The sequence below is a fragment of the Podarcis muralis genome, chromosome 2 (genome assembly GCF_964188315.1).
Source record: "Podarcis muralis chromosome 2, rPodMur119.hap1.1, whole genome shotgun sequence".
In the NCBI taxonomy this organism is placed as follows: domain Eukaryota; kingdom Metazoa; phylum Chordata; class Lepidosauria; order Squamata; family Lacertidae; genus Podarcis; species Podarcis muralis.
Window position 1 is genome coordinate 68,730,751 of NC_135656.1, and position 22,650 is coordinate 68,753,400.

General features: G+C 45.2%; 2 protein-coding genes across 3 annotated transcripts in view; one reads left to right on the forward strand and one right to left on the reverse strand.

Annotated features, from left to right (window-relative positions):
* Positions 1-8,956, reverse strand: part of GRK6 (G protein-coupled receptor kinase 6) — a 32,160-nt gene extending 23,204 nt beyond the window's left edge. For both annotated transcript variants that reach the window (XM_028718506.2, XM_028718507.2), the window contains exons 1-2: positions 8,805-8,956; positions 297-392 (exon numbers count right to left, since the gene is read on the reverse strand). In XM_028718506.2, coding sequence (XP_028574339.2) covers positions 297-392; positions 8,805-8,856 — 148 coding nt within the window. In that variant the 5' untranslated portion in view covers positions 8,857-8,956. The remainder of the gene's footprint in view (positions 1-296; positions 393-8,804) is intronic.
* Positions 8,957-17,693: 8,737 nt separating this feature from the next.
* On the forward strand, positions 17,694-19,923 carry LOC114592752 (lysophosphatidic acid receptor 6-like). Its single transcript, XM_028721035.2, has 2 exons — positions 17,694-17,857; positions 18,698-19,923. Exons 1-2 carry the CDS (start codon positions 17,840-17,842, stop codon positions 19,724-19,726), a joined length of 1,047 nt encoding a protein of 348 aa, XP_028576868.2. The 5' UTR covers positions 17,694-17,839; the 3' UTR covers positions 19,727-19,923.
* The last annotated feature ends 2,727 nt before the right edge of the window (positions 19,924-22,650 follow it).

The window sequence follows — 22,650 nt, forward strand, 5'->3', positions numbered from 1 at the left end:
GCATATAAAGTATATGCTCTATTACTGAACTAGAACCTCTCACAATGCTGCCAGAGGGTCATGGTGATGCACTACTAAGGCAAAATAATTGCACAGGAGTGTTTGGTAATGACAATGCTACCGCCACAAAATCCTGCATCATCAGGCAATCATATGAACAAGCATAGCTTACCATAGGGTGAATGTACAAGATCTTATACCAAGCACTCAAGGCTTCTTTGTAACCTAGCCACTTCCACTCCACACACAAGAAAGCAGGGAAGACAGCCTCTCTCCAATGCAAGCATGCTCCTTACCCAAAGTATGCCGAAGATCTTCACATTGGCTGATGTGTGGGAACTGTAGCATTTGGCGCCATTTTTTACTCTTGCCTTTTCGGTTTCCTCCTCCACCTGCATGACACAGAATTGGGCGCGGGGGGGGGGGGGGAATCAGCAGGAAAACCAAGAACAGAAGCTGATTAGTATGTTCACCTTCTGATGTTCTGTTATTAACATTTCAGTCATATCAGAATTCCTTTTAAAGGTGGCCAGGAAATAATTGGCCAAATTTGCTCCAAGACTTTTCTGAGCACTGTCCACATCACCATTTCAGAAAAGTTCAAATATTCAGGTTAAGAACTTGGTTAAGTCACAGATTGTCTCCCTGTAACTAACCTTCAGTTGGCTGGATATACAATGCACTAAAATATGATAGTTCAGAGTGTATTCCATACCACAGTTACTGGTACGCATTACAGTCAAGTAACCAAACGCCAAGAAGGAATATTTTTTAAAAAACTTTATTCCAAAACCAATTTTTTTTTTACAATATTACAAACATCAAATTCAAAATCCATGTTCGTTTTGTAACATAAGCCTATTACATAATTGACTAAATTAAAATATACCTAATGGCCAAGAAGGAAGAATTTATTGACACAGCCATTCCTAAATTTCAACTTACGGTATGTGCTAAAACTGATTCAAAAGTTAGCCATAAGTTAACCACTTCAGTCTGAAACAGTGCATAAGGATATCTATCGCTTTAGTTCTTTCTTCCAATGAATAAAGGGATAGTTAATTAGCATTTTGAACAAAGGAGGCTAACTGGCACTGCAGATTTTACCATGCTAATAGGAGGTATTAGGGCTAATTGCCCAGGCCTTCTAGCTTGCCTTCAGGCACTATTGTGCATGATAAGATTTAAGGATTGAAAATACTGCTTGTTCTATACATACCACCTACTTCTATACACACCACATACCATCAGAAGGGGAAGCCACCTCCTCCCCACCCAGCAAGGTCGCATAATTAGGCCTTTTCAACAGCCGTGAGCAAAGACTTCCAGACTGCATGAGAATACTTAGGTCTCTTTCCCACACTAACAAAACTGAATTGGACAAGCATAGTTCTAAAATCTGCAGAGCAAAGGGTCTAGAGGCCAAGAAACAGTGACATGCCAGACTACCCATTAACTTCCTAACTGAAGAAAGATTTAAATCTGCATTTGCCACATACAATTCCAGCATCGACTCACACTTCTTACTACAATTACTGCTCATATATGAGCAGGACTGAAGTTTGCTAAGCTGTTCAATCTATACATACCCGTCAGCAGTACAAGACAACTAAAACAAGCCAGCCCTCAGCAACATGGTTAAACTACAGGTTGCCAGCCTGGTTTATTGTGTCTACTTACTGCCTCTACAACAGGGTAGGGGAAGCAGCCAGCTGCATATAATATAGTGCCTACTACATCTTGGTACTGTACCAGCCAATCTGTATTTCCATGCTTATGTGCGTGGAGGCCCAGAACGTAACCCCCACGTAAGGGGGGCACCTGTATTCGCCTGAATGGAATTCCTGATAGCCTAGACGGGGGGGGGGGGGTGTTTTTCAATGCAAGGGACACCTACCTGTGTGGCGAATGGCAGCTATGGTCAGACAAACAACCCTCTCCATCCATCCAAGCAAGCAAGCAAGCAAGCAAGCAAGCAAGCAGTATTGTTGCAGTTCAAGGACACAAAACCACTATAGGAAGATGAAATGCAAGGCTAGATAGAGGTCTGAGGGCAACCTGGGCCTGAGGTTACCCATCCTCAGCCAACTTATTAAATAAAGGCTATATTCACTACAGCTTCATTATAATCAACAGAAACTGGCTGAAAGGGAGGAGATAAGCACTTCTAAGAAACATGGCTCCAACATAACATTATTATATGGAAATAATTGCCAGAGTGCTGTCCATTAGGCATATCATTTAAGACAGAAGGGACAGTGGCTTTGAGACAAGTTCTACTTTAAAATGTTTTACATTGGCATCCTGCTGTGGGGAAGATAGGGGCAGAAAGAACACACATGCATGGTCCATAGCAATTCTTGTCTAGGTCCCCTACCCCCCATAAGAAAAGATGCATTGCCTAAAAGAAGCTAAGAGTTGTGCCATATTATTGACTGTACAAATCTAGGAAGGAAGTGAATCAAGGCAGTGGGCTGCACAATACTTTCTCACTGAAGGAAGGTAGGTGGGGCATTGAGAGATCTCTGCTGCAAAAAAGTCCCCAGCTTCACCTCTCAACAAGGCCAGAGCTAAAAGTCCACCCGCCCCCCATTACAACTCAGTACAAAGGGAAAGAAAGAAAACAGTATCTCAACCACCACTCCATGCAATTTTATCTCTGCTGGTCAGCGCTACTGCAGCAAAAGCATTTTTAAAGAGAAAAGGCAGAGGGAGTACAGTATCTTCTCCTGAATCTTCTCTTCTCCTTTATCACCAATAAATATAGCCAGCCCCTTTCACAAGTATTTGAACATGTGATCCACTATGTATACAATTCATCCTCCTAAGAATTTCAGCATTTAAAATATAAATAAAATAAATGGTTAGATGCTGAATTATCCCTTATTGTTTAAGACTGGCTTCCAAGGTTTTATGTCATTTTTAAACCAGAAGGGGCTTAGCAGGATTTCCAGTTGCCCATGGGGGCTGCCTCGGTGTCATATCTGGTTGCTTCTTCCTTTGACTAGCAGAAGCAAAATGATGTAGCATCAGTAAACATACATAACTGACATAGGTTGTTGAATTCAGAATTTTCTTGGTATAGTTTTTTGGCTAGCTTAGAACAGTATGTTCATTTACATGACAGTACATACAGCCCTGCACTTAAGCTCACCATCTCATAGGGATCTGTACAATTTAAGTGAATAATATATTCAATTCCCTCCTAATTCTGCTGTTATTACCCTAAGAGGGTTGCCCTAAAAAGTATGAGAATCTGTTAATGAGGCATAAGTCACAGCCCCATAAGTCAGCAGTGAGCCTGCAGCCTGAACCAGAATATAGTTGTTTTAGCAAGCAGTAAATAATTATTGTTATTTATTAAATTTGTATTCTGCTATACCCGTGGATTTCAGGGCAGTTCACAACATTTGAGTTGCAGAACATTTCAGTTTGGAATAAGCCAAGGCTAGAAGTACATGAAGAGGCAATATACTGTGGTGTGAGGTGCTGCTTCTCCTGTAAGTAGCTCTGAACAAAGGAGGATTGGGCAACTTGTTCAGCCTCAAAGGCTATTTCAAATGAATAGTTCCTAGTCACAGTACTCCTATGTAAGACCACGCAAATAACCAAGTGTATATCTTTTTGTACACAAGCTGCTAAGTGGGTTTCAGTGCATGTACTGAAATAAAAGGTAAAGGTAAAGGTACCCCTGCCCGTACGGGCCAGTCTTGACAGACTCTAGGGTTGTGTGCCCATCTTACTCAAGAGGCCGGGGGCCAGCGCTGTCCGGAGACACTTCCGGGTCACGTGGCCAGCATGACATTGCTGCTCTGGCGAGCCAGAGCCGCACACAGAAACGCTGTTTACCTTCCCGCTAGTAAGTGGTCCCTATTTATCTACTTGCACCCGGGAGTGCTTTCGAACTGCTAGGTTGGCAGGCGCTGGGACCGAACAACGGGAGCGCACCCCGCCGCGGGGATTCGAACCGCCGACCTTTCGATCGGCAAGCCCTAGGCGCTGAGGCTTTTACCCACAGCGCCACCCACGTCCCTCATGTACTGAAATATTTGCGTGCTAATAAATGCATGTGTAGCACATCTTCTGTAGCAGATCTCATCTACCCATGCCTCCATTTCCCTTCCTCCATTGCTTCCCTATGTTTATTTTAGATTGTAAGTCCAACTAGGGACCTGTTATCTATTTTTTGTGAAGTGTTCATATGGTGCTAGGTTAATCATCATCATCATCTTGAATGTGTACAGGCACTTTCCTTTCTGTTTTCCTGAACAGAAGTTTTCTCTATATAGAAAAATTGTCATATTTGTCTTTAAGAGGGCATGCTGGAAATGTACAATGAGCTCAACGGCTTCATCTAATTTACACAGCTACTTAAATTCAATTACAAAACAGTGCATAAAAAATTCATGGAAATGGTAGTTCTTAGTGGCTATTGTATATAAAGCAACTTCTCGAATGCTACCATAGCCATTTCTGATAGTTACATTTCCTTTGATGAGATAGAACAACAATCTATACATGGCAAACTTTTATATGCCTACTTAAAATCAAATGACTTTTCTTATTGATTTTAGTCTTCACAGGCTCACCTCCCTTGAGGCTGTATACCCAAGAAATAATTCCTGACAAGCTAAAAGGTCAGGGGGAGGGAGAGAATTGAAATTTTACACAAGCTAAGCTTTTCAGCCACCTAGCACGATCAAGAACTCCAGCCTGCTTAGCTTCATATGTTCACAATTATGAGCAAGCCCATCACTTATTATATGGATTCAGAGAGACCCAATTCACAAGATCTAAAATTGTATATCTTATTGTTCGCACACTGAAGACCTAATGCCATCCAGTTTTCAAGGCATATAGAAACTTACTTTTAAGAGTTAAAGCAGATGTCTTCAGGACCTTAGAGCCCATGTACAATACAGAAATGTCTGGTCATCTTCTATTGCCCAGCCAAATGTGAAACATTTAATGGATATTTAAATTGGACCCAATTCCATTTGGACAAAAACTGAATAGAAGAAGTGATGGGGAACCCTAAACTCTTGCCAGAAAGCCTTTCAGGCCTAATGGCCTGGCAGCTTCTCTTAAAAACAAAGGTCAGTAATTCATGGCAAGGAATACTTAGGCCTCAGTATCATATACAGATTTCATACAGCCTTAGGTTTATCAATGCTGAACTCAATTTTTATTTCTCATCAAAAAATCCATTCCTCAATTCTCTCATCCCAATCTGATGAGAGAAAGAAGCTGCCCATGTTATTTTTGCTTCACAACCCACTTCATAAAACTTCGTATAAATCAAGAACTCCAATTTTAATCTTTCACCATATTTTTATTCTTGGCTTCCCATGATTCAGTATATGAATGCTTTAATCCATGGCAGTACAAACCCTGTGAATTAAGTACTTTGAATATACCATGGGTCAGCAAACTTTTTCAGCAGGGGGCCAGTCCACTGTCCCTCAGACCTTATGTGGGGGGGGGGACTATATTTTTTGGGGGGAAATGAATGAATTCCTATGCCCCAAAATTAACCCAGAGATGCATTTTAAATAAAAGCACACATTCTACTCATGTAAAAACATGCTGATTCATGGACCGTTTGCGGGCCAGATTTAGAAGGCGACTGGGCCGGATCCAGCCCCTGGGCCTCAGGTTGCCTACCCATGGAATATACACTTGCTGTAATTCTAAGGTTTAGGGTTTGTTTCTTTTTTTTAACAAGGCCTTTAACAAGAGCAGTTCTTAGAAATTCTAACTTTATACAGCTTCTGTCTGTTGAAGTTACCAAATGATCAAGAAACACCTGTTTCTCTGGATGAAAGGAACCCAGATTCACTGTCAAAGAGCCAGAGAGTACAAAGCTCTTAAAATCTCTTTTGATTAGCATTATGCTGTAGCTCTTTCATGCTTGGGCCACTTCCACTATAAAACGTTCTACATTTAAGACACACACGACAGTTTGGTTGATTTACTTTCATTTCACACAAATTAGATGGCATTTAGATGGCTGGTGTGGGGATGTACGGTATATACCTGTATAATAAAAAAGCTTTTAGGAGAAAGGCATGTATGGTTGAAAAAGCTAGGGTGGCAAGCTAAGAATGGACGGTGATGATTTTAATATTCACTGTCTTTAGAGTGAAATAAATGCCAGGACAACTTAGGCAGCCAAAACCTTCAGCAACACAACCTCAGCTAGCAATAATTTTGCATTAAAGGCTGAGTATCGTCTGGCTGGAATGAATATATTAATTAGGCAGTGTGTTTATAGCATACTGTGAAGTAGGCTAATTGAAAACTATGGGGTAGGTATAATCTACTGTGCTACCATAACATTACACAGAATTTGGTTCTGAGTTGAGAACTGAGCAACTGGAGGCACCCAGTTTTCATTTACAAGACATAAGTGCTTGGAAGTCTCAAGAACTAAACCAGAGGGGGATAGGACTTCCACATTCAGGTGGTGTGACTTCAGTATTCTCATGCCCCTTCTTACTGACTAGCAAAAAGAGGACATATACAATGGTACATCAGGTTACAGATGCTTCAGGTTAGACTCCGCTAACCCAGAAATAGTACCTTGGGCTAAGAATTTTGCTTCAGGATGAGAACAGAAATCGTGTGGCGGCAGTGGGAGGCCCCATTAGCTAAAGTGGTACCTCAGGTTAAGAACAGTTTCAGGTTACGAATGGACCTCCAAAACGAATTAAGTTCTTAACCTGAGGTACCACTGTAATTCAAAATAAGTGGCTCTATAGAGATTCATATGGAGCTACAAAGACAGTTCTACCAAATCCTGCTGTACAGGTAAAAGACCCCTGACAGTTAAGTCCAGTCGCAGCCGACTCTGGGGTTAAGGCGCTCATCTCGCTTTATGGGCCATGGGAGCCAGCATTTGTCTGCAGTTTTTCCGGGTCATGTGGCCAGCATGACTAAGCCGCTTCTGGCGCAACAGAACACCAAAACCAGAGCAGCACACAGAAACGCTGTTTAGCCCAAGTGGCTCAGTGGTTTAGACCACAGTGCCACCCCTGTGAGTCCCCAGACCCTACAGCTCCCTTCACCCTCAGCCAGTATAGCCAGCAGTCACGGATTATGAAAGCTGTAGTCCAACAACATCTGAAGACCCAAAGATGGGAAAGCTGCCTTAAAGACTATCATTTTTAATACGGAACAAGCTTTTGGGGACTAGAATATAGTCCACAGAAGCTTATGCCATAATACGTGGTTTTTAAGGTACTACAATACTTTATTTTTTGTTGCAACAGGTGGTTGTCCCTCTGGAAATTGTCAAGTGGGGTTCTACTTGCTAAGATCTGCAACTTTTCTAAATAAAATAGTGGAAACAAGAGTAAAGAAATCAGAGTTGAGGAGCAAACTAAACTGACACTTCTGCTCCAGGATGGTATCTAAGGCTGTGGAAAGTATGTATTCTGCAGCAAGGGAAAAGATTGCTTCATCTTCTTCCTCATTCATTTTCTTCTCCATGTGCAGATGATCCAAAGAAAGACCATGATAAAAGTTGCTTTCACATTTTATATTACCTCATTAGTGAGCTGTGAACCCTCTATTTTTCAGACTCTTAAATATAAGCCAGTGTCTGGTTATACATAAAAATGACTCACTACTACAAAGCCAAATTGTTGCCTTAAATTTAAGGCTTACAATTTTGACACAGAGGAAAATATCTGGTAGCAGAGTATCCCAATAAAAAGCATTGCCAAAGTCTGCTAAAGAAAGCGGGGGAAGATTCCAGCACTCAGACCTGTGTTTTTAATGCAGCGGTCCCTTATGGGATCTCATGCACATATGCCAAGTCAGAAGCCAATTCTAGAACATCTCTGCTGCTCTATGGCAAGAGAACATTGTTCCTGTGAGGAAACCCATTCAAGAGATACACTACTACTACTGTACTACAATATTTTTTTAAAAACCAACAACTTCTGATGCTCCACCTAGAGTTAAGTAGTACAATGGGTAGCATGCCTCTGACTCTACTAGCATCCAGAATCCTGAAGACTTCCAAATCTTGTCAATTTATCAGCTCCTCTCAGTCTAGGGAGGTGAGATGGCAGTCCTACATTTGGGAGAGTGCTTCTTATGAGCGTTTTTGGAGAAGAGTACAAACTTTCACTGATCTCTACATCGGTTCCGGGGAACAAGAACAGTTCAAAGCCTTTATCAAGAGGAAGCTGCCAGATAAAAGCAACGAACCGTGTCTGCAGAAAGCATCATTCGGCCACAACCCACGTCACTACGTTCCTCGGTCTTTTGTGAGGCCTCTATAAGCATGTGCTGGCTGGTCCTTAACTCCAAAGCTCCGCAGTTTTTCTACTTTCGAATACACCCCCCCCCCACGGGCAGCACACAGGGAGGGAGGAAAGAGGGGTGGGGTGGCGGGGGGAGGAAGAAGAAGGAGAAAGAGCTGGCGGGCCGGGTCATAACACGCAACGCCGCCTCTCCGCCTCCCTCCCGCGCCTTTGACAGCGGCCACCCATCCCCACCCCACCGCTGCCGGGCACTCAACGCCGGGCTCCGAAGGGCTCTCTTTCAGCAAGGGGAGCGCGCTTCTCGCCTCGCCCAGCCCGCGAACCTCTCTCGCTGCCTCAGGCGCCGCCGCTCCACGCGCAGCTCCGCGGCTCGTGTGAAAGGGGTGACCCCAAGCAGGAGGGGAGATGCCCGGGCCGGGAGGGCGCCGCCATGCCCTCGCTCGCCCAACAGCGCCGGGGGCTTCCTGGGCTCCTTCTTCCCTCAGTTTCCCTCACGCGCTCGCCCCCTGCGACCCCAGGCCGGCTCCTCACCCTCTCGCGCCTTAAGCAGCACCGTATTGGCCACGATATTCTCAAGCTCCATCGGGGCCCGCCCGCGGCGCCTCAGCCGTTCCTGCTGCTGCTGCTGCTGCCGCCGCCGTCACCTCTTACCACTCAGGCTCGGATCCCCCCTTTCCCACCCCTCGCTCCGCCCGCTGGGTCCGGCACCTCAGCAACCTCCAACGCCTACCTCCAGCATAGCCCCGCCCACTGCCTGCAGGCCCCGGCCAATCCCCGCTCCAGCACGGCCAGCATCGGCTCCCGGTTGGCCGGGCGGGCCCTCCTCCGCCTCCTCTCTGCCCTTCTTTTTCATTGGAGGGACAGGAGGGGCGGGCCGGGAGCGCGGAGACCCTCCCTCGCGGGGCGATTGGCTCCAACGGCCTTTTTGGAGGTGGGGTGTGGCGCGGGGGCGGGGGGAGTCTTGAAAAAGGAGCGGCCAATCGGGTCGCTTGCAGGGAAGAATTGGACGGGCTCGAGTAGGGCGCTCGGCTCCACGCGCTCGCCCGCCCTCCCTCAGCTGGAAGCGTTGCCCGTGCAAATGTGTGATTGGGCGAGAAGTTGCTCGTCAGTTATGGTGGGAGGTGCCACGGGCACTTTCGGAGGGCGTGAAGTCCTACATGTGGTGCGCGTGCAGAGTGCAGAGGAACAAGGATGGGCTCCTTTGGGTTGCCGTTAGGAATAAAGTTGCAGGTGAAACGTGTAGGTAGGCCAGGAACGGCCCGATGCTTTATACGTTCCTTGGAAGTAAAAGCCCCATTGAATCCAGTGGGAATTACTTAAACCAGAATGGATGTGTATTTAAGTCTTCCAAAGAGAAGGAATGGAAAATCTCCCAAAGGGAAGGAATGGAAAAGCTATCTCCCACACCTGCTTGAATTCCAAACCAATCTTCATTAACTAGTCCTCATTATAGCTAGGCATTAGCATTCTCACAGGGCAGGCTATTTAATTTAATTATTTAGATAATACTTCACCATGCCATCATAGTAAAACAGAATACATTAACAAAAAATAAAAAGTAAAGTAAAAGAGATCCAGTGTGGTGTAGTGGGTAGAGTGTCAAACAAGAACCTGGGAGATCAGTGTTCAAATCCCTACGCAGCCGTGAAGTTGGGCCAGTGGCTGCCTCTCAACCTACCTCTCAGAGTTTTTGTGAACAGACCTCACAACCCTCCTGAAGGACTGCCCATTATTTTTTGCCCAGTCCCAGAACTCCAGCCAACTGCCACACTAATGCTGTGCCCACTCCACTCTTCAAAAAGGAGGCCCAGAGGGCATAGCTTTTGTTGGATCAACTTCTTATTTTGTGCTTAGCCATGTATTTATGCCTCTTATATACTTGCTGCACTGTGTAACCTTGCCCATGAACAGTTCTGAATTATGCATTAAAACCTTTGGCAGAAACCAATATGGGAACTCTTCATCCAGCAGTGAGGGCTAGGACACATTCTGGGGTTCAGTTGACTTATGGAGGCTGCAGTCCTACACCTGCTTACCTGGGAGTAAACCCTATTGAATTCAGTGAGCTTTCGTTCTGAGTTGTCTGTGAATTGTAGGGACAGCTAACAGTTTGTTTAGCATGTGGATGAAGGAAGTGTTAGTGTGGAATGCTAATACATAAATCGCCTACAGGTGAACACTTTCTGACTTGACATATATAATGGCAAGAGATGAGGATGTCAGAAATCCTGTGGGTAAAAATTCAGGAATTGGAGAAGCTTTCACTAAATGAGAGTCCCCTGAAATCAGCCCTGAGTGCTCAGTGGAAGGACAGATCGTGAAGCTGAGGCTCCAATACTTTGGCCACCTCATGAGAAGAGAAGACTCCCTGGAAAAGACCTTGATGTTGGGAAAGATTGAGGGCACAAGACGAAGGGGATGACAGAGGACGAGATGGTTGGACAGTGTTCTAGAAGCTACCAGCATGAGTTTGACCAAACTGTGGGAGGCAGTGGAAGACAGAAGTGCCTGGCGTGCTCAAGTCCATGGGGTCACGAAGAGTTGGACACAACTAAACGACTAAACAACAACAAAAAGGAAGAATCAGGGCATGATGAAAAGGTGAAGGAAAGGAAGAATGATCACAGATGGTTGAATGATGTGGATAGAGACACAAGGAGTTCTGGGATTCCATTGACCTTGCATTGAACAGACCTTTCAGCATGAGGGCTGATTCATACATTGATTTTGACAGATGAAAAACATTTTACATATGCAAAAATGTAATGTGTGTGTACAAGAAATACAAGTACATAAGTAGGAAACTGGGTCTCCACCTGGGTATCCAGGAGCAATCTCAGAACGAGAAGTACCCTCAAGATAAAAAGGGGAAATGTAACACACACAAAAACCACCGCCCCACATCAAGAGCAGGCAAGTCTATTCTAATCCCACATCATTAACTTCTCTGTTGTATTCAACTGAATTCAGTGGGACATATTTTAAGTAGGCAGTTGCCACAGAAGTTTTGGGAAATAATGGGCTCGCACCACAATGTGAATTTACCCAATGCATAATGCAGAAATATGTTACTAGGCAAGCTCCTTTGTCCCTGAAAAGGGTGTTCTGATCATAATTTAATCAGCATGTGACGAGTTTTATGTGCCTGCGCAATCTGCATTGCCAGGACTAGTTGCTCAATAAGGCAGTTGCTGTGCTGGTGATTGGCACAGGTTCCTTGATGACTGAAACCGACTTGAACTTCTTTAAAATGCGTATGTAATTTGCAAAACAATACTTTGGCTTCTGAGTTCTGGACTTGAGCAATTGTTATGCCCCAGAGGGCAGGGCATGCATCATGTAAATGTTACATTTACAAAAGCACATCACAAGTCCAATTGTTGTGGAAACAGACCTCTGAGTCTTACCATTTGGATGAGAGGGGAAACTTGCCTAATTAACAATAAATCTACCAACGTTGTTGTTTTTTTTAAAGCAAGACAAACAGATAAAAAGGTTTGCATTCCAATTGGTATAGGTGACATGCAACCAAGTGCGGGATCATACAATCAAACTGTTGAGTTGGAAGGAATCCCAGAGAGTCATCTAGTCCAACCCCCTGCAATGCAGGAATCTCAACTAGATCATACATGACAGATGGCCATCCAATCTCTGCTTTAAAACCTCCAAGGAAGGAGAGTCCACCACCTGTAGTGGGAGTCTGTTCCACAGCTCTTACTATCAGAAAGTTATTTCTGGTGTTTAGTGTAATCTCCTTTCTTGTAACTTGAATCCATTGGTTCAGGCCCTAGCCTCCGGAGCAGGAATAAACAGGACAGCCCTTGAGATGTTTGTGGATGGCTATCATATGACCTCTTAGTCTCCTCTCTACTAGGCTAAACATACATAGAGCAAGCTGACAAATTTCAAAATCTTGCATCATAGAATGATAAAGAGTTGGAAGGGCCTTTGTAAAGTAGACCTTTAGTCTCTATCTCTGATTGAGGTAGAAAATCATGCTAGAGCATCTTTGTCCAGCTCCTGCTTAAAGACCTCCAAGTGAAGAAGAGCCCTCACCCCTCATATCATCAATATGTGTCTCCTAATGTTCAGCTGAAATCTACCTTCTTGTAACTTAAGCCTATTAGATCTAGTCAATTCCTTCTGGAACAGGAGAGAACAAGACTTTGCCCTCCTGTATGTGGCAGCCCTTTGGGTATTTGAAGAGTGCTAGCATGTCCTCCCTATGCTTGCTCTTCTCCATACCAAATTCTTTCAACCTCCTCTCAAAGGACTTGTTTTCCATATTCCTCACCATCTCCATTACCCTCCTCTGAACCTGTTCCAATTTGTCTACAATATCCTTCTTCAAGTGTATTTACAACTGGATTCATGAGGTCTGAACTGCGTAGGATTAAAGAGCAATTATTACACTCCATGACTTGGAACCATGGATCTATCAATTCAGCCTAAAAGCACATTAGCCATTTTTGCAGCTGCATCCCTCTGCTGACTCGTGTTCAGTTAGTGATTGACTGCAGCTCCGAGATCATTGCCGCAATTACACACTTGTGTTGCCACAATTGCACACTTGTGTTGCCACAATTGCACACTTGTGTTCCACTGTTGGGGGGGGGGATTTACACAGTGCCAAAGCTGTGTGTGCTCATTCTCAGTCCTTGGATTTTCTGACTTAAGTGCACCTTGCAGGTGGAGGTGGGGCTGAAAGGTGGGGCTTACCACATCATCAATCTGCAGTACGGTCTGGTATTTTTGTTATTGCCATATTGCAATTGGAGTGTGCCAGGAGTTCCTTGCAACAGCTGTGCACCATAGCCATCAATTTATTCTAGTCACAGCCCACCCACAGTACAGATCTCAAGGTATTTTCCATCTTCAGGTCAAATCAGGTATCCCACCCATATAACTCCTGTGCTTCTGGAAACCCGCCTTGCCTATAAGTTCTGGCTCCACTTCTGGTTGGAAAGAGAACTTGTGGAGAAGTGCAGCAAAGGAATGGTGTCACAGCAACCACTTCTCAGTGGCACCCACTGTCCATAAGGCTGGTGACACTGCTGGCAATCACGTCTCTGCCGCCTGTGGATCCACTGCATCCTCATGCCTACGGACATGGAGCAAGTACCAGCAGCCAATCATGGCACAAGTGACAGCGCAAGTGGAATGGAAGGGGGCTTTGCACAATTGCCTAGGAAACATGTTTCTTTCCCTGCCCTCACTGCAACACTCGAGCATCAGCACACGAATACACACAAACCAATATGCAGACTGATTTGGAGCTCTTGGAGAAAGAGAAAGAGATTTTCCCAAGCATTCTCAGGCTACACTTGTAATTAGAATCATAGAATTCTAGGATGGTAGAATTGGAAGAGATCCTGAGGATCATGTTGTCCAACCCCGTGCAGTGCAGGAAATGGATGAGTCAATTGTCCTTTGAATTGATCCATCACTACTAGGATTGGACCACACATTTGTTTCCTCTCATTTGGCCATAATTCTCTGCAAAAACCTGTCCAGTAAATTCACTGGACAGTTAAGCAAAGCACTGAACTCCATGTCTGAGCCCTGGCCATGAGATGCAACTTAGGGCTTATCCACACTTACCTTGCTTAGCATTTCTAGGCACATATCCAGGCTTTCTGGGTCAGTATCACTTATTCTCCCTTTTCCCCATGAAAACCTGCTCTTTACCACTCAATCAGAACAAATGGCAATCTGCAGAAAACTCAAATTGCCATTTGCTCCAATACAATGGTAAAGATTGGGTTTTCCATGGCAAAAAAAGAGAAAAAAGTGTGGACACACACTGGGAAAGTGCAGACCTGTGCCTAGAAAGCACAGGGCAAAAAGTACATGTGGATAAGCCATAAGCATAAATATGGGACATGGCTGTTGTTAGCAGGCGACACGTGGGAAGTGGTTTTGCTACCTGCATCTGCTTTATACTGGGTGAATCAGTACACATACCTATATTCCCACTTTGTTGTTATTGTTGTTTAGTCGTTTAGTCGTGTCCGACTCTTCGTGACCCCATGGACCAGAGCACGCCAGGCACTCCTGTCTTCCACCGCCTCCCGCAGTTTGGTCAGGCTCATGTTTGTAGCTTCGAGAACACTATCCAACCATCTCATCCTCTGTCGTCCCCTTCTCCTTGTGCCCTCCATCTTTCCCAACATCAGGGTCTTTTCCAGGGAGTCTTCTCTTCTCATGAGGTGGCCAAAGTACTGGAACCTCAACTTCACGATCTGTCCTTCCAGTGAGCACCCAGGTCTGATTTCCTTAAGAATGGATGCGTTTGATCTTCTTGCAGTCCATGGGACTCTCAAGAGTCTTCTCCAGCACCATAATTCAAAAGCATCAATTCTTCGGCGATCAGCCTTCTTTATGGTCCAGCTCTCACTTCCATATATCACTACTGGGAAAACCATGGCTTTAACTATACGGACCTTTGTTGGTAAGGTGATGTCTCTACTTTTTAAGATGTTGTCTAGATTTGCCATCGCCTTTCTCCCAAGGAGCAGGCGTCTTTTAATTTCGTGACTGCTGTCACCATCTGCAGTGATCATGGAGCCCAAGAACATAAAATCTCTCACTGCCTCCATTTCTTCCCTTTCTATTTGCCAGGAGGTGATGGGACCAGTGGCCATGATCTTCGTTTTTTTGATGTTGAGCTTCAGACCATATTTTGCGCTCTCCTCTTTCACCCTCATTAAAAGGTTCTTTAATTCCTCCTCACTTTCTGCCATCAAGGTTGTGTCATCTGCATATCTGAGGTTGTTGATATTTCTTCCGGCGATCTTAATTCCGGCTTGGGTTTCATCCAGCCCAGCCTTTCGCATGATGAATTCTGCATATAAGTTAAATAAGCAGGGGGACAATATACAGCCTTGTCGTACTCCTTTCCCAATTTTGAACCAATCAGTTGTTCCATATCCAGTTCTAACTGTAGCTTCTTGTCCCACATAGAGATTTCTCAGGAGACAGATGAGGTGATCAGGCACTCCCATTTCTTTAAGAACTTGCCATAGTTTGCTGTGGTCGACACAGTCAAAGGCTTTTGCATAGTCAATGAAGCAGAAGTAGATGTCTTTCTGGAACTCTCTAGCTTTCTCCATAATCCAGCGCATGTTTGCAATTTGGTCTCTGGTTCCTCTGCCTCTTCTAAATCCAGCTTGCACTTCTGGGAGTTCTCGGTCCACATACTGCTTAAGCCTGCCTTGTAGAATTTTAAGCATAACCTTGCTAGCGTGTGAAATGAGTGCAATTGTGCGGTAGTTGGAGCATTCTTTGGCACTTCCCTTCTTTGGGATTGGGATGTAGACTGATCTTCTCCAATCCTCTGGCCACTGCTGAGTTTTCCAAATTTGCTGGCATATTGAGTGTAGCACTTATAATTGCATAAAGCCTTAACAGTAGGCTTGGTCTCATATCTCCAGATGAATCTAGATGTGATAATGGAGATGTGTGAATGACTCTCCATATTTTAAAACTGCATATGTTGGATCTGGATTCAGGACAGTGGTGTGGGGTTAACTCTTTTTTCAATGAAAATCAGACCTCTAGGTCTGCTATTTACCCCCAGTTTAGGGAGGGGGGTGTACAAATATGTTTTTCTTGCTCAAGTAAACAGCAACTTTAGGAGGATCATTTATCTTCTTTGGGAGCAGGGAGCACAATAGTGCAATGGGAAAGGGCTAAGCATACCAGCACCACTGTTGTAATCTGGGTTCTCTCAACCACAGCTGCTACTTGCACAATGTTGTTAAAGTAAGGTTATCAGACATCCCTGTTTCCCGGGGACAGTCCCCGGATTTACAAATCAGTCCCCATACAAAATCTACTGAAGTTGAAAAGTGTCCCTGGATTCATTGAAAAAAAATCTGGTAACCTTATTTTAAAGACTGAGACGCACCCAAGTATCTGCATGGTCACGCCTTGTAGAGTCATGAACTTCAGAGAATGAGACTTCCCAGGGATAAAAGTCAATGAACTATGGCGTTGTTTCATGCTCTGGCATAGCCAGAGCAGCAGGTGGCACTGCAGGAAAGCAAAAAAGGCTGCTCCAAGTGGTTGGCATATCCTTTTCTTGGAACTCCAGAGCCTCCTGCCTGCTCTATGTATAGTTCCCGTGTATGCAGCTGGGATCAGCTGTTTGCTAACTATATGCTCAGCATTATTGGTCATGGCTTATCAGAGGCCTTGCAGAAGGGCTGATGTGGCAGGAACAGGAAGTATTTCCTTTTCAGACAAAGGTTCCTCTTGAGAGATTAAAACATTTTTTTACAGAGGTGCTGGCAAACGGGAAGATGATATGTGATTATTTTAATTCTTAAACAAAAGGCATCACTGAACCCGGAGTACAGGGTGAGGCAAGGCAATATGATGGAGTATATTATACTACTAGGGAAACCAAAACGATGTTACAGTGCTGAACCCAAACTATATTTCTCTCTAGCATGGGTTTCATGGGTGTTGTTAAGAGGGTGGAGCAGGAAGCAAAAAGGGACTTTTTGCCTTGGACTCACATTCCCCTCCTCCTTGAGAGATTCTCACGTTGATTATACATTCTGGTGTCTGATCTGAGGGCTGGAGGAAATGTGGGCCAGCCAGGAAAGGGGTGAAGAGGCCATGCTCTTGCTTACGGAAGTGCTTGTCACACAGATGGCATGCTAGGGTCTGGGCAGAGCACTCTGGGAAGTGGTGCTTTTCCAGGGACTTGTCTAGCAGGACTTGTCACTTGGCTTCAATGTAGCCAGAAGTCACACGCCCAAGCCATGTGTACAAGCATGGTTTTATAAGAACAGAATTCAAAAGAACAGCTAACCACCAGGGCAGGCCCACCCATGAGGCAATGTGAGGTGATTGTTTCGGGCGGCAGGCTCCACTGGGGCAGCAAATCCCAATGTTGATATTTCTTTCCCCCTTGTTTCTGATGTAGATCTTCCCACACCCCTTCTTCCCTGGCGGGGAGAAGGGGAGCCATTTTGGGTGCCACTTCAGGTGCCAAAATGTCTTGAGCAAGCCCTGCTAACCACACAATTATTTCCTCAAAAAGCCCACCCGTAACTGGCCAGCACAGGAACCCATGCATATACTGTCACTTTGATAAAAAAGCAACCAATAAATTTAATTTATAAATAAAACAAACAAAATGCAAACATTGCACTAGTATCTTGCACACTGCTCAGTCTTGTGGATATTCTTTCTGATCTAATTTGCTGAATCCAGAAGATCAGAGGCCTTACTCTGTGTAAATATGGGTGAAGCTGAGTGTGAACATTAGAATGAACTCTAAAAAATGAAGGTCCAAGGCTCCAAGCTGAGTCTTAAGACAGCAGAGGCAACAGCATGCAAGGGCTAGACAGGCGCATACTGCCACCCCTGACGTCATGAGCCTCATAACCATGGGCACCCAAAATAAAATTTAATTTTTAAACTGCGCAAGTCTAGGCCAAGAACAGGAAAAAAGGACAGGCTGATAGGGGCACCCACACTTTCCTTCCTGAGCAATTTCAACTGCATCTCTCTCAAGTCCCACAGAACCACCAGAGGAGCAGGCATGTATCTGGATGTCTGACACACAGAAGGTATGAATGACATAGATTTCTGGGGCTAGCCATATTTGGGTTTTTGGTGTTCTGAACAGCAAATAACAGGACCGGTCCTACCATTAGGCAGAGTGAGGTAAGTGTTTTGGGTGGCAAATACTGGGAGGGAGTAGGGGGCACCCTACATTTGTTTCTCCTCAGCCTCCTGATCATACCCTTCTGTTGGAGCTGTGTTTGCCATTTGGTCTGTCCTGAGCCCCCAGAACTAGCCTGTTGCCCTCAGGAACAGTGCAGGATACTAACCCATTGCCCATACTGAAATAAGGCTTAATCACTAGTCCAGCTGACTTCCAAACATGGAATGTTGGGTTTATATTCTTGGCCTTTGCTCCAGGCAGCAAAATGTATTGAGCCAGAGTTCCTGGGGCTGATGAGCAGCATGGGAGCAATAGCACCAGCAAAAAAGATTCCCTAGCACTCAGCACAAAGGGATACTGAACTCTGCAAAGCCCTAAAGGACCTACCCAGAAGTAGGATGTCAAGGGGTTGTGTAGGAAGGAGGGCTGGAATATAGTTTGCAGGATGAGGTGGAAGGCTAAGGATGAGAGCAGCCAGAAGATAGGACACCTATGTCCCCCAATGGATCAGGTGATTCCCTTTTGAATCCTTGGGATGTGCAGATTCCTTAGAATGTCAGTCATTGAGGGTGTGGTGTTGCACACAGGGGCAAATGGTGCCCTTATCTTTCCCTTGGGACAGCACTGCCACATGTCTGAGTGTTCTCTAATATGTAAACTTAGGGGCTTCCTGAAAGGGTTCCAAGAATAGCTGACACATGCAGGATTAATCTGACCCATGGATCTTCTCTTCGCTTTGCAGATGTGGGCAAATGGCACGTATCCCCTAGGCGAGGCCTTCCCTAATCATTCAGTCTCTTTGCAGTGTGCTGCTGAAGCCCAGTTCCAGCACCTGCTCCTGCCCATCACATACAGCCTGGTTTGCGCCCTGAGCTTGGCCTCCAACACTGTAGCCTTGTGGAGCAGCTGGGCCACCCGGGCCCAGGCACCCCCAATCATGATTTTCACCTACAACCTCATCGTCATCGACCTGCTGTTTGCCCTGTCGCTGCCATTACAGGCTGTGTACCACGCCAGGCGCAACGACTGGCCCTTTGGCGAAGGCCTGTGCAAGGCCACCAACGCCCTCTTTCTGGCCAACATGTTCAGCTGCACACTTTTCCTGGCCTGCATTTGCCTGGAGCGCTACCTGGCCGTCATCCACCCCATCCTCTACCTGCGCCTGCGGTGGCCCCTCTACCGTGTGCTGATCTCTATGGCTATCTGGTCCGTGGTAGGAATCGGGCTGCTGACCCTCTTCTCCAAGAGCACCGTGACCCATCGCTTCCCCAATGGGAACACAGCCTGCATGGAGCACTTCCCAGCTCGTGTCTGGAGCGGAGGCCTGGCCGCCATGGTTTTGGCCTCCTCAGTGCTGGGCTTCTTCCTGCCCTTCCTCACCATCGTCATCTGCTCCGTCGTGATTGCCCGGCGCATCGTGAACCTGAGACGTGGCTCAGCCCAAGGTTCTTTGCTGCGGAGGAACCCGCTGCACACCCTCCTGATGGTGACCACCCTGCTCACCGTCTGCTTCCTGCCCTTCCATATCATCCACATTCTGCACACACTGGGCCGGATTGGGGTCCTGCCTGCTCCGCAGCTGCTGCGCTTCACTTGTTCAGCCCAGCGGGCTGCCATGGCCCTGGCTAGCATCAACAGTGCTCTTGACCCTCTGGTATACTACTTCAACATGAAGCCTGCCAACTGGAGGCTGCCCTGCTGTGGCGCAAGCAGCCAGAACCTCGTGGATTCAGGCAATCTTGCGGCAGAGGCCCTCAGAAGCATGAGCTAGCTGGAGGTCCTACCTAGGATCCACAGCATTGTCCAACTTCTTGTGGAGCGCTCAACACCAGCGCCATCAGATGATATTGCCCATTGCCTTTTGAAGAACATCAACTACAAGAATGGCCTCCTGGTTTGAATAAGGCAAAATGATAAAATAATCATAATGACAAGACACCCTAAGCTGGTTGGAGTTGTTTTTTTTTGGGGGGGGGGGTTCAGTGGCAGATGGTATGCCTATAATTTGGATGTGGCTGTTCCAAGCCAAGTTATGGGGGAATGAGTTAGAATATTAGCAGAGTTCAAAGACTGAGTCAGGTTTGTAGCCAGAGAGACAATCCAAAGGCAATGGAAGCAGGAGCAGCTCTAGAAAGAAGTGCAAGCAGACTGGGAGCCCAGACAGCGGTGTGATTTGGGAAGCAACGCAGAAGTGTGCTTGTTGAAGAGATAAAGGGTAAAAGAGGTGTTTGGCAGGCAGGAATCAGAAATCAGGGGAAATAATAATAATAATAATAATAATAATAATAATAATAATAATAATTACTTATACCCTGCCCACTCTGGGCGGCTCCTAACAATATTAAAAACATGATAAAACTTCAGACATCAATAACTTCTCTAAACAGGGCTGCCTTCAGATGAAACAGCATGTAATGGAGTTCATCAGGTCCTTGCAAAATTTGTTTGGCTAAGTGGAATAAATTCCTGCTCAAAATCAGGAGGACCTGAGGTAGAAATAGGTAAGCCCTTCTGAGGCTGGTCTGGAAATTATATTGAGGTACAATTTGCTGGATGTCCACTAGGACATGAAGAACCTTAGTGCAAACCTTAATCCCTGGGCACTGCTGTACATATGTGGTACATTCAAAGAAGCTGGGAGCCATAGGAAGTCATTCACCCCATGGTTCCCAGCTTTCCTTGAAACACTGTAAACAAGTAGCAACAGCTTGGCTCTCAGAAACCACTGTGGTATACCTGGCCCAAATGGAATTGTCCACCTCTGCAACCTATAGGGTTTGTCCTGACTGTGTTAAATTAGAAAACTTCTAAGTTTTCTCTGTGATTACTGTGAATGGATCTACAGCACTTTGTTTTGCCAAAAATTACTTAGGCTGTGATCCTGTATTCACTGAAGAGTAAGCCCCATTGAAATTAATAGACTTAGTTTTTGGTAGACGGTTTTAAGATTGTACCATTGGGGTAGGAATTGGGGATTGAGCAAATGAACCTGATGACTGGATGTTTCTTGAATAAACAGTTCACCTGCAGGTCTGTTATGAGTAGGGGTTGGCAGATGTTGTGTAAGTATGAGAAACAGCAGATTTGAAGCTGGGGTTACAGAGACAGAGGGCGTCATAGCCTGGCAAACACCAGAAACTCTCTGATGTGGATGGGGAAATTGCTTCCTTATGTGAGTGCCTGTTTGTCTCCACTTATGCGCCACTTTTGTATTAGTAAATAAAGCAAATATTACAAAGACAATAAAAGATTCCTGTGCTTTCTGCATGGCTCTGGGGGCTTCTCACTGCTTCAGAAAGTGGGGAGATGATTATGATACCAACAGGAGCCCCAAAGACACACCCCTTCTTTGAACCTGCATACTACCACTTCCACTTTTGCATGTGCCCTCTTCTTGTTTTGCACACAAAATAGTCTGTCTTTTATTCATTCATTCATTCATTCATTCATTCATTCTCACCTTTCCATACATAACATCTCAAAGGCTACAGTTCTGAACAGGTATACCTGCAAATCCTGTGTGCAATTAAGATCCTGTGTGCAATTACTGAGAAGTAAATTCCACTGTTAGATAAATACAGAATTACAAGTGCTTCAGTAGGCAGAAAAATAATTAAGTGGACCGCCCAGAACCTCAGCAATTTCTAAGTGGCCCATTGGAGGAAGAGAAAAGTATGGGAACCACTGAACAAGAAAAATTAAAGACAATAAACTCCTACACAGCAGTGGAAACATGCCATATAATTTAAACTTTTTTTTTTAAAAAAAAAGCTTGCATCCCATTCTGTGCAGGCCATGAGGGTGATTCATCCCATGTTTAGTAGCTGTGATGCTCTAAGGAGGTTCCTGCACCCTTGCACGCTCCATGATAGACGGCTATACAATAGATGGTGGTGTCCCTACGTATGTCTACTTAGAAGTAAACCTCAGTGAGTTTAATGGATGGTTCTGTAAGCTTTTATAAGGTTATCTCCAAGCATCCCCTCATCCCCAGGGACTGGGTACTTTCAAAACAAATATGCAGCTCCAGCCAGATTGAGTAAATAATGAAGAATCACCCACAACAATAACCAGAAAGCTCACAGCTTTCGAGTCACTGCAGATTTTGCATGGGCAGGGCAAAAGGAAGGATCAAAGGATCACATGTTCCTGACTATGTACCCTTGAAATATGCTGGATGAAGCTGGCTGTTTTGCTGAGTTACAAAACCAGGCGATCAGCTGAGAGCAAGACCCCAGTGGGAAGATGTTGCTGCTGCAAACAAGGCATCTGTGATGTTTAGTGGAAAGAGCTCAGAGGCTGGAGCCCTTGCTGACTGATTGCAGCACCACTGTTTGTATCCAAAACAGCTGCAGCCAGAGTGAACCTGTCAGACCTGTCCACATTGCACTGCTTATTTTGTATTAAAGGCCCAACAAGTCTGAAAGGTAGCTAAAAGCCCATTATGCTTGGAAGATGGGGAAGTATGGCGAGTTCCTGTTCTTTCCCCCCAAATGTGCCCCACTCCCCACAAAATGCTCACTGTCCCTACAAAAGCATGATGTGAATGAAAGATCACCACAACAAACAAGTAGCTATTGAGCATCTTTTATATGAAAAGGCCAATCAATCTCTAGTATCCTCAATAATGCTCAGTTCTCACCAACAAGCCCTGTATGTGTTACTTTGGAGAGATCTGTAGAGATGCAAAGATTG